Genomic DNA, 12,394 nt, shown 5'->3' with positions numbered 1-12,394 from the left:
AGACTGAGCTCCCCCCTTTTTCCCTCTGCTCCCTCTACCCCCCCTTCACCTCTCCGCAGCTAAACCCTCTTCTCCCCCCTTTCCCTCTCCTCCTCCCCCCTCCCATCCCACCCCCTCAGCACTGTACTCGTCCGCTCGACTGTTTATATCTTTATCACCCTATTTATTTTGTTTAATGAGATGTACATCACCCTGATTCTGTTTAGTTGCCATTGTTTTTATGAGATGTTCTTCCCCTTGACTCTATTTATTGCCATTGTTCTTGTCTGCCCGTCTCCCCCTATTAGACTGTAAGCCCGTCAAGGGGCAGGGACTGTCTCTGTCTGTTGCCGATTTGACATTCCAAGGGCTTAGTACAGTGCTCCGCACATAGTAAGTGCTCAATAAATACTAATGAATGAATGAATGGAGGATTTTAGGTCAAGTGGCTCAGAGGTGTTATTTGTACTACAGGACTTTACTTAATGTTGATTTTGCCTATAAAGTTCAATCCTACCCACATTAGAATGAGGCTTATCCTGTATGCTTTGGGGACAAACAAAATTTTCTTCACACAGCATCATCTGTGGTGCTTGTTGAATGGAGTGTGTGACATGCCACAGCAAAGACTTGGGAGAATATAAGAGAAACACGATCTTTGCCATCCAAGAGTTTGCAATCTAATTTTTTTTCTGAAAATTTGCCCAAAAAAGTATTTGCTCCATGCCGCTACATCCAACCGTGTTCAAAAACTGGCTCTTCTTCATAACTTGAATCATATTATTTCAGCTAACTTTTTCCTATCAAGTTTGGAAGAAGTACAGCTTCCCTAAGCCCCATGTAACTGGCATAAATTTCCCTTAGTTTTTTCCTATTTAGAACCTCCTTTTTGTTGTTTTTTTAGTTAAAATGAGCCGTTCCCTAGTGTCTGAAGCGTTAGCAGTGAACTAAAGATATCGATAACTTTATGAAAGCAAGTTATTTCGGGCTGACTCTGTGAGTGTTTATACGTGACTACATAACCCCCACTCCTCTCCCACCCCCCGTGTTTAGTTCCCTGCTGAAGTTGACTGAACGTACGTTGACTCATTTTCGGTTGGGGATTTGCTTCCGCAGGTGACGCCCCTCCTCCCAAGAAGATCACGTCCTGGTTTCTGTCCAAGGGGCAGGGAAAGACCCGGGATGACTCAGCCGACTACATCCCCCATGACATCTATGTGATCGGGACCCAGGAAGATCCTCTGGGGGATAAGGAGTGGCTTGAGATACTGAAACATTCTCTGCAGGAAATCACCAGTATCAGCTTTAAAGTGGTGAAGAGATTTTCTTATTTTTTTTAACTGAGTACTGACCCCCGATAGTGATTTCAAATCAGTCTATAGTATTTATTGAGTGCTTTCTGTGTGCTGAACACTGTAATAATAATAATGTTGGTATTTGTTAAGCGCTTACTATGTGCCGAGCACTGTTCTAAGCGCTGGGGTAGACACAGGGGAATCAGGTTGTCCCACGTGGGCCTCACAGTCTTAATCCCCATTTTACAGATGAGGGAACTGAGGCCCAGAGAAGTGAAGTGACTTGCCCACAGTCACACGGCCGACAAGTGGCAGAGCTGGGATTCGAACTCATGAGCCCTGACTCCAAAGCCCATGCTCTTTCCACTGAGCCACGCTGCTTCTCCCGCACTCTCACTGTACTAAGCGCTCAGGAGAATACAGTATACAGAGTTGGGGGGAGGTTCCCTACCCACAAGGAGCTTACAGTTTAGAGCTTAGGGTCTAGAAGTAAATGGGTGGTTCAGGGAGGAGGGGCATAGAATCTGCCCTGTCACCCCCAAGAGCTCCTTTTTAGAACGAGCTTATTCATTCAGTAGTATTTATCGAGCGCTTACTATGTGCAGAGCACTGGACTAAGCGCTTGGAATGTACAAATCGGCAACAGATACAGTCCCTGCCCGTTGACGGGCTTACAGCTTATGTCATCCAAACTACCTGGCGACTTGGGTTCACCAAAGAGCTTGTTTTCCCATAGTAACATTCATATTGGTAATAATAAGTAATAAGAAGAAGAACTGTGGTATTTCCTTAAGTGCTTACTTAATAATAATAATGTTGGTATTTCTTAGGCGCTTACTATGTGCAGAGCACTGTTCTAAGCGCTGGGGTAATAATAATAATAATAATAATGTTGGTATTTGTTAAGCGCCTACTACGTGCCGAGCACTGTTCTAAGCGCTGGGGTAGACATAGGGGAATCAGGTTGTCCCACGTGGGGCTCACAGTCTTAATCCCCATTTTACAGATGAGGGAACTGAGGCCCAGAGAAGTGAAGTGACTTGCCCACAGTCACACAGCCGACAAGTGGCAGAGCTGGGATTCGAACCCATGACCTCTGACTCCCAAGCCCGGGCTCTTTCCACCGAGCCACGCTGCTTCCCTTGCCGAGCACTGTATTAAATGCTGGGGTCGATACAAGCAGATTGGGTTGGACGCAGTCCCTGTCCTGCATGGGGCTCATGTGTGGCTGAACAGGCCAATGCAGGATCCAGAGCCCAGCCATGTTGTGCGGACATGAAGGTTGTCCTTTGGCCTGCTGTACTACTTTAATGGTGTAACTCCTGGTGCTCCTTTCTCTTTTGCTGCTCTGTACAGCTCTTCATACGAAGCTTTGGCTCCAAGGGAGCCATTCCATTCTTAAATGAAGTGGACCATCCAAGTCTGTCTTCAGCAACTGATTCCTGGTCTTCAGCTGGGATCCAGCATTGTCTGACTCTATTTTATGATAATGATATAAACATTTAAGTGGGTGATACAGCTTGGCTCAGTGGAAAGAGCATGGACTTGGGAGTCGAGGTCATGGGTTCGAGTTCCGGCTCTGCCACTTGTCAGCTGTGTGAATATGGGCAAGTCACTTCGCTTCTCTGGGTCTCAGTTACCTCATCTGTAAAATGGGGATTAAGACCGTGAGCCTCACGTGGGGCAACCTGATGACCCTGTATCTACCCCAGCGCTTAGAACAGTGCTCTGCACATAGTAAGCGCTTAACAAATACCAACATTATTATTATTATTATTATTAATTATGTCCAAGTGATTCAAATGTATTTATTCTGTCTCCCCTGTTAGATCGCGGTCCACACTCTCTGGAACATCCGGATCGTTGTTCTCGCGAAGCCTGAACATGAAAACAGGATCAGCCACATCTGCACAGATACCGTGAAGACAGGAATTGCCAACACGCTGGGTAAGAAGGGAGGATTATATTTTCTTTCATTTCATTTCCCATTTAGCTCCTTTCACCGTAGCATCCATCATCATCATCAGTGGCATTTATCGAGTGCTTACGATGTGCTGTACTAAGCGCTTGGGAGAGTTGGCAGACATGTTTCCCTGCCCACATCTAGGCCAGTTTTTGCCCAGATTAGGTCTGGTAAACTTGGGAATCTTTTTATGCTGGAAAGGGGAGAAATAGGAAGGGGGCCTTCAGGACCCTGGTTGAATTGGAGGGAAAGAGCAGGATCCTGGAGATGGGAGGGTAAAAAAAAATATTGCTGAATCAGTGATATTTACTGAACACTTAGTGTTTGCAGAGCACAGAGTACTAAGCCCTTGGGAGAGAACAATGCAACAGTTTATCCTTTCCTGCCTTAACTCTGCCCTCTCCTCCGCCAGGCAAAGCTTCTTCTCCTCCCTCATCGACACCCATGCCCGTCACACCCGCCGATTGTTCCGGACCTTTAACTCTCTCCTTAGGCCCCCTGTTCCACCCCCTCCCCCATCTCTCACCCCTAATGATCTGGCCACCTATTTCCTCACGAAAATCAACACGATCAGGTCTGAGCTCCCCAAAGTCACCCCTCCGCCTCTCCCCTCCCCCCCAACAACCCCCTCCCCTACTTTCCCATCCTTCCCTGCAGTATCCTCAGAGGAGATCTCCTCCCTCCTCGCAAGTGCCACCCCCTCCACCTGCGCCTCGGACCCCATTCCCTCTCACCTTCTTAAAACCATCGCCCCTGCCCTCCTCCCTTCCTTAACCTCTATTTTTAACCACTCAATCTCCAAGGGCTCCTTCCCCTCTGCCTTCAAACATGCCCACGTCTCCCCCATCCTAAAAAAACCCGCTCTCGACCCCACTTCCCCCTCCAGTTATCGTCCTATCTCCCTACTACCCTTCCTTTCCAAAATCTTAGAACGAGTCGTCTACAATCGATGCCGAGAATTCCTTAATTCCCATTCTCTCCTAGACCCCCTCCGATCTGGCTTCCGTCCCCTCCACTCTACCGAGACTGCTCTCTCTAAGGTCACCCGTGACCTCCTTCTTGCCAAATCCAATGGCTCCTACTCCATTCTGATCCTCCTTGACCTCTCTGCTGCCTTTGACGCTGTCGACCATCCCCTCCTCCTCCATACCTTATCTCACCTTGGCTTCACGGACTCTGTCCTCTCCCGGTTCTCCTCTTACCTCTCTGGCCGATCATTCTCGGTCTCCTACGCTGGAGCCTCCTCCCCCTCCCATCCTTTAACTGTTGGAGTTCCTCAAGGGTCAGTTCTTGGCCCTCTTCTGTTCTCCATTTACACTCACTCCCTCGGTGAACTCATCCGCTCTCACGGCTTTGACTACCATCTCTACGCAGATGACACGCAGATCTACATCTCCGCCCCTGTCCTCTCCCCCTCCCTTCAGGCTCTCATCTCCTCCTGCCTCCGGGACCTCTCCACCTGGATGTCGGCCCGCCACCTAAAACTCAACATGAGCAAGACTGAGCTCCTCATCTTCCCTCCCAAGCCCGGTCCGCTCCCAGACTTCTCCGTCACCGTGGATGGCACGACCATCCTTCCCGTCCCGCAGACCCGCAATCTCGGTGTCATCCTTGACTCGTCCCTCTCGTTCACCCCACACATCCTATCCGTTACCGAGACCTGCCGGTTTCACCTCTACAATATCGCCAAGATCCGCCCTTTCCTCTCCACCCAAACGGCTACCTTACTGTTACGGGCTCTCGTTATATCCCGGCTAGACTACTGTGTCAGCCTTCTCTCTGACCTCCCTTCCTCCTCTCTCGCCCCGCTCCGGTCTATTCTTCACTCCGCTGCCCGGCTCATCTTCCTGCAGAAACGATCTGGACGTGTCACTCCCCTTCTTAAACAACTCCAGTGGTTGCCTATCGACCTCCGCTCCAAACAAAAACTCCTCACTCTAGGCTTCAAGGCTCTCCATCCCCTTGCCCCTTCCTACCTCTCCTCCCTTCTCTCTTTCTACCGCCCACCCCGCATGCTCCGCTCCTCCGCCGCCCACCTCCTCGCCGTCCCTCGGTCTCGCCTGTCCCGCCGTCGACCCCCGGGTCACGTCCTCCCGCGGTCCTGGAACGCCCTCCCTCCTCACCTCCGCCAAACTGATTCTCTTTCCCTCTTCAAAACCTTACTTAAAAATCACCTCCTCCAAGAGGCGTTCCCAGACTGAGCTCCTCTTCCCCCTCTACTCCCTCTGCCATCCCCCCTTTACCTCTCCGCAGCTAAAGCCTCATTTTCCCCTTTTCCCTCTGCTCCTCCACCTCTCCCTTCCCATCCCCACAGCACTGTACTCGTCCGCTCAACTGTATATATTTTCGTTACCCTATTTATTCTGTTAATGAATTGTACATCGCCTCGATTCTATTTAGTTGCCATTGTTTTTACGAGATGTTCTTCCCCTTGACGCTGTTTAGTGCCATTGTTCTTGTCTGTCCGTCTCCCCCGATTAGACTGTAAGCCCGTCAAACGGCAGGGACTGTCTCTATCTGTTGCCGACTTGTTCATCCCAAGCGCTTAGTACAGTGCTCTGCACATAGTAAGCACTCAATAAATACTATTGAATGAACAAAGTTAACAGGCAAGTTCTCTCCCCACAACTGGAAGCATGAAGTGAGAGGATTCTAATAGATAAACACTGAAAAAGTGGTAGATTTATTAAAGAATCTAAAAGAGCCCCTGGCAGTTTGGGAATCACTGATCTGAGTACTTCAAAAAGTGTGTTAAAATGTTGCTAGTGACCTTACTGTTTACTGATGGGGAAGAATGAGATCACTCCATGGAGGATTCTCAGATTATTTACCACCAATTCCCACCTCTATTCCTCCTTCATTTTCCTTATCCTCATTTGTCCCCGACTTCTGATTCAGACCTATCTTATCTCTGCCTTAACTTTAACTCTTCTTCCTGCTCTTGACTCAATCCCGCCTTTGCCGCTCGTCAGCTGTGTGACTGTGGGCAAGTCACTTCACTTCTCTGGGCCTCAGTTCCCTCGTCCGTAAAATGGGGATGAAGACTCTGAACCTCACATGGAACAACCTGTTGACCCTGTATCTACCCCAGCGCTTAGAACAGTGCTCTGCACGTAGTAAGCGCTTAACAGATACCAACATTATCGATCCCATCCTGAAATCCAGAATCTTGGAGTTATTTAGTTATCACATGGTCTTTTACTGTATCATTACTGGAGGCCAATATGGAAATCAAGTGTCAGGTCTTTTAACAGTAACCTTCTCCCAACAGTTCCATCCATGATTCTAAGTTGCTCTCCTTTCTTCTCCTTTTTATTCCCATTCCCCTCTTCTCCTGATAATAGTAATTGTGGTATTTTATTAAGCATTTACTGAGTGCCTTGTGCAAAGAACTTGGGTCGATATAAAATAATCAGATTGGACACAGTCCTTCTCACAATCTAAGAGGGAGGAAGAGCAAGCGTCTTCCCATTGTTCAGACAAGGATACTGAAGCACAGAGAGGTTAAGTGACTTGCCCAAAGTCTCTGACAGTGCTGAAACTAAAATTTGCATTTTCTGGCTCCCGATCCATGCTCATCCCACCAGATCGTGCTCCCTCTCTCTCCTTCTCGTCTAGTCCTCCCCAAGGTGTGGGATTTTGTGGGCAGATAAGGTGTATACCAACTCTTGTATTGTTCTCTCCCAAGAGCTTACTACAGTGCTCTGCACGGAATACGCAGTCAGTAAATATGATTGATTGGGAAATTCAGGTTTTCTAACATTGACGATTTTTCCAGTACACAGCTCCACTAGAGGACTTCAGTACTGACTTAGAAGTAGCCCTTTCCTGGAGAAGACAACCCCCACCTATCCCTCTACGCAGTGTGGTGAATTTCCCCCTCCATGTGATGACAGCTTTTCCTTCCCTTCCCTTTCTTCCTTCTGCCCACCTCCACTTACCTCTCCCTAACTCTCTTAGTTTGAGAAGTGTTGTGTTTTCTCTTCTCTTTTCTTATTACCTAGCCTGGGGGTGGATTGAGTCTTTGACATTTTACTTTTTCTCTATATCTATTTTTTACTTTTCTTTCTCTCTGTTTTTTTCCAGGTAATAAAGGAGCTGTAGGAGTGTCATTCATGTTTAATGGAACCTCATTAGGATTCGTTAACAGCCACTTGACTTCGGGGAGTGAGAAAAAACTCAGGTATACGGCCTCATTAGGGATTTGAAGCATTCATAGACATTGTCTTCCAGACAAACGAGGGGTCATCCCATGGTTATGAGGAAATCCCTCTGCATCCTCCCAAGAGGCATGGTCTTCGAAGCCCTTCTTCAGCTTGGTGAGGTCACCATGGTCTTAGCTGTGGAAACTCAGTAATGCTCTTTTAGAACAAGAAGGTTTACCGTGCAGAGAATGGAGACCAGACTCTCTCCATTGAAATCAGAATGAGGGGAGAAGGGACTAATCGATCAATCAATTAATAAATGGTATTTATTAAGCTAACTGCATGCAGAGTTCTTTGCTTGGAAGAGTAATACTAATAATAATAATGTTGGTATTTGTTAAGCGCTTACTATGTGCAGAGCACTGTTCTAAGCGCTGGTGTAGTTACAGGGTAATCAGGTTGTCCCACGTGAGGCTCACAGTTAATCCCCATTTTACAGATGAGGGAACTGAGGCACAGAGAAGTGAAGTGACTTGCCCACAGTCACACAGCTGACAAGTGGCAGAGCCGGGATTCGAACCTATGAACTCTGACTCCCAAGCCCGGACTTTTTCCGCTGAGCCATGCTGAATGTAGCAGAGTTAGTAGACACTTTCCCTGCCCATAAGGAGCTTACAGGCTAGAAGGGGAGCCGGATATTAATCTAAAGAGCAATAATAATAATTGTGGTACTTTTTAAGCTCTTTACTATGTGCCAGACACTGGGGTAGATACAAGCAAATTGGGTTGGACACATCCCTGTCCCACGTGGAGCTCACAGTCCCAATCCCCATTTTACAGATAAGGTAACTGAGGCTCAGAGAAGTGAAGTGATTTGCCTAAGGTCACCCAGCAGACAAGTGGCAGAGCCAGGATTAGATCCCACAACCTTCTGACTCCCTGGTCTGTGCTCTGTCCACGTGGCCATACCTCAGGGGTTTGATACTGCAAGAGATCTTGATAGAGCATCCAGCTCAAGTGGGAGTGTCAGCAAGCAAGATTACAGGCAGTGTATCCTGGATAGATGAAATCCTTTCTAGTTTTAAAAAAAAAAAATGGTGATACTCCAGTCAGCTCTGAATCAATTGAAAGTTGGTGACGCAGGCCCTTCTTCCTCCCTTCTGGTACCCTCTCCAGTCCACACTTGCCTCTGCTGCCCAGTTCATTTTTCCAAAAGTCATTCCGCACGTGTCTCAGAAGCGCATCTCCGATTTCTCGTTTCTCTCCCATTTCTCTCCACATCAAGCGGAACCTCCTCACCCGTCCCTCTAGGCTCTGAGCTTTTTGCGGCCAGGGAACGTGTCTGCTAATTCTGTTTTATGGTAGTCTCCCAATCAGTACGGTGCTCTGCACATAGTAAGTGCTCAATAAATACGATTGATTGATAAGCTTCTCGAGGGCAGGGATTTTATCTACAAATTCTATTGTGCCGTCCCAAGCGTTTTATCCGATGTTCTGCACATGGTAAGCGTTCGATAAATAACACTGACTGATTGATTGATTGGCTGCTCATTAGAACCAGCACCAGAAGGTGAGTAGAGGCCAGGTGGAGATCAGTTGCACCTACATAAAAATCATTCCATTTGCTGGACAGGCACCTTAGGAGGTGCTGAGAGAGAACTTATGCCTTAACTTAGAAGCAGCATGGCCTAATGGAAAGAGCACAGGCCTGGAGGTCTGAAGACTTGGGTTCTAATCCCAGCTCTGCCATCTGCCTGCTGGATGACCTTGGGCAGGTCATTTAACTTCTCTGCACCTCAGTTCCTTCATCTGCACAATGGAGATTCATTCATTCAGTCGTATTTATTGAGTGCTTACTATGTGCAGAGCACTGTACTAAGCGCTTGGAATGTGCAATTCAGCTACAGATTCCTGGACAATCCTGCCCAGTGACGGGCTCACAGTCTAATCGGGGGAGACAGCAAAGCAAAGCAAAACAAAAACAAGACAACATCATCAAGAGAAATAGAATCAAGGAGATATACACCTTATTAAAAAATAAATAGGGTAATAATATATACAGATGAGCACAGTGCTGAGGGGAAGGGGGAAGAGCAGAGGGTGGGGGGAGAGGGGAGGACGGGCAGAGGGAAAGGGGGGTTCAGTCTGGGAGACCTCCTGGAGGAAGTGAGCTTTCAGTAGGGCTTTGAAGAGGGGAAGAGAGTTAGTTTGGCGGAGGTGAGGAGGGAGGGCATTCCAGGACAGCGGTAGGACGTGGGCCAGGGGTCGACGGCGGGACAGGCGTGAACCGGGGAGGGTGAGGAAGTGAGCAGCAGAGGAGCAGAGTGTACGGGGTGGGCAGTAGAAAGAGAGAAGGGATGTGAGGTAGGAGGGGGCAAGGTGATGGAGAGCTCTGAAGCCCAGAGTGAGGAGTTGTTGTTTCGTGCAGAGATTGATAGGCAACCCCCGGAGGTTTTCGAGGAGGGGAGTGACATGCCCAGAGCGTTTCTGAAGGAAGATGATCCGGGCAGCAGAATGAAGAATAGACTGGAGTGGGGAGAGACAGGAGGAAGGGAGATCCGAGAGGAGGCTGACACAATAATCCAGTCAGATTATTATGAGAGCTTCAATATCTATTCTCCTTCCTACTTAGATTGCGAACCCCATGGGGTACCTGATTATCTTGTATCTACACCAGCACTTATTATAGTGCTTGGCACATAGTAAGCACTTAACTATTATCATTAGTACTAATATTAACGTCAGCCCCTCCACCTTTTTTCTTCAATTGATAATTTAAGAAGCAGTGATTCAGAAGCCGCATGGCCTTGTGTGACCTTGGGCAAGTCACTTCACTTCTCTGGGCCTCAGTTACCTCCTGTGTAAAATGGAGATTAAGACTGTGAGCCCCAACGTGGGGCAACCTGATTACCTTTTATCTATCCCAGCACTTAGAATAGTGCCTGGCACATAGTAAGGCTCAACAAATACCATTATTATTATTATTGTGGAAAACACAAGACTGGGAGTCATTAGACCTCAGTCCAAATCCCTTTCCTGCAATGTGATCTTGGGCAAGTAAGCTAACGTCTCTATGCCTCAGTTTCCTCATCTTCAGTCAGGTGTATTTATTGAATGCTGACTGTGGGCAGAACACTCTACTAAGCTCTTGGGAGAGTACAATACAATTGTAAACGGAAGCATTCCCTGCCCACGACCAGCTTGCAGTCTAGTGGGACTATAAAATGGGGATAAAGCACGTGATCTCCTACCCCCGTAGGACAAGTCCCACGTGAGGTTGGATCGGTCTCTAGCCGAACTGTGCTGTGTCTACCTCAGGACTTGATACAGTTCTTGGCACATAGTGAGTGCTTAAAAATGTCACCTCATCATCAACATTATTAGTAGTATTATTATTAAAGTACTTGGGGACTTTCACGTTGTAAGTACTTCCTTCTTTTACACATTCAATCTGTTACCAAATCCTATCAGTTCAAACCTCACGATATCGCTAAAATCCACCCTTTCCTCTCCATCCAAACTGCTACCTTACCGATCGAAGCACTTATCCTAGCCCACCTTGACTACTGCATCAGCCTCCTTGCTGACCTCCCTGCCTCCCACCTTTCCCCACTCTAGTCTTTACTTCACTCAGCTGTCCAAACCATTGTTTCAAAAAAAGTTCCGTTCGCCTCTTCCTACTCCCCAGAAACCTCCGGTGGTTGACCATCCTCCTCCGCATCAAATAGAAATTCATTACCAACGGCTTTAAGACACTCAACCGGCTCTCCACCTTCTATCTTGACCTCACTGATTTTCTACTACAGCTCTGCATGCACGTTTCACTCTTCCAGCACCAGCCTACTCACTGCACCTCAATCTCATCTATCTCACCACCGACACCTTGCCCACATCCTCCTTCTGGCCTGGAACTCCCACCCGCTTCATACTTGACAGCCCACCACTCTCCCCACCTTCAAAGTCCTATTTAAAGCACATCTCCAAAAGGCCTCCCCCAGCTGAGCCCTTATTTCCCCTACTCCCTCTCCCTTCTGCATCACCCTTGGATCTGTACCCTTTAATTACTTGATATCTACCCCACCCTCAGCCCCACAACATTTATGTACATATCTGTAAAAGATTATAATGTCTGTCTCCCCCAACGAGACTATAAGCTCCTAGGGCAGGAAACATGTCTACCAACACTCTTCTCCAAAGTGCGTAGAATGATTTAATCAATCACCCAATAAATCATATTGAGTGTTTACTATGTGCAGAGCACTGTATTAAGAGTCTGGGAGAGTACATTATTATAGAGTTGGTAGACATGTTCCCTGCCCACAGTGAGCTTAAAGTCTAGAGGGGTCTACAGACATTAATATAAATAAATTTCTAACGTATGCAGAAGTACTGTGGGGTGGAGGCGGGGTGAATAATCGTGCAAATCCAGGTGAAAAGGCGATGCAGAAAGTGGGAGAAGAGGAAATGAGGGCTTAGTCAGGGAAGGCTTCTTGGAGGTGTGCTTTTAATAAGTTTGAATGTGGGGAGAGTGATCATTGGCAGCAAGATAGACGAGATCGGGACCCGGTGATAAACTGGCGCTAGAGGAGTGGAGTGTGCAGGCTGGGCTGTAGTAGGAGATTAGTGAGGCGTGGTAAGGTGTAAACTGTTTTAAATCCAATGGTAAGGAGTTTCTGTTTGAAGCGAGGTGGATGGGCAGCCACTGGAGGTTCTTGAGGAGTGGGGAGACATGAGCTGAAAATCTCTGTTGATAAATGATTCAAGCAGCAGAATGAAGTATGGATTGGAGTGGAGAGAGACAGGGGGCCAGGAGGTCAGCGAGAAGGCAGATGCAGTAGTCAAGGCAGGATAGGATAAGTGCTTGGATTGGCACAGTAGCAGTTTGGATGGAGAGGGAAGGGATTTTAGCGATATTACTAAGGTAATAATGTTGGTATTTGTTAAGCGCTTACTACGTGCAGAGCACTGTTCTAAGTGCTGGGGGGGATACAAGGTGATCAGGCTGTCCCTCA

General features: G+C 47.6%; 1 protein-coding gene across 2 annotated transcripts in view; it reads left to right on the top strand.

Annotated features, from left to right (window-relative positions):
* The window catches only part of INPP5D (inositol polyphosphate-5-phosphatase D), a 177,177-nt gene that overhangs the window by 125,271 nt on the left and 39,512 nt on the right, over nucleotides 1–12,394 (top strand). For both annotated transcript variants that reach the window (XM_029067359.2, XM_029067353.2), the window contains exons 12-14: nucleotides 1,096–1,292; nucleotides 3,104–3,221; nucleotides 7,324–7,420. In XM_029067359.2, the coding sequence (XP_028923192.1) occupies nucleotides 1,096–1,292; nucleotides 3,104–3,221; nucleotides 7,324–7,420 (412 nt within the window). The remainder of the gene's footprint in view (nucleotides 1–1,095; nucleotides 1,293–3,103; nucleotides 3,222–7,323; nucleotides 7,421–12,394) is intronic.

This window comes from Ornithorhynchus anatinus, chromosome 1, assembly GCF_004115215.2.
Source record: "Ornithorhynchus anatinus isolate Pmale09 chromosome 1, mOrnAna1.pri.v4, whole genome shotgun sequence".
Classification (NCBI taxonomy): domain Eukaryota; kingdom Metazoa; phylum Chordata; class Mammalia; order Monotremata; family Ornithorhynchidae; genus Ornithorhynchus; species Ornithorhynchus anatinus.
This window is presented reverse-complemented; position numbering and strand designations above follow the sequence as displayed.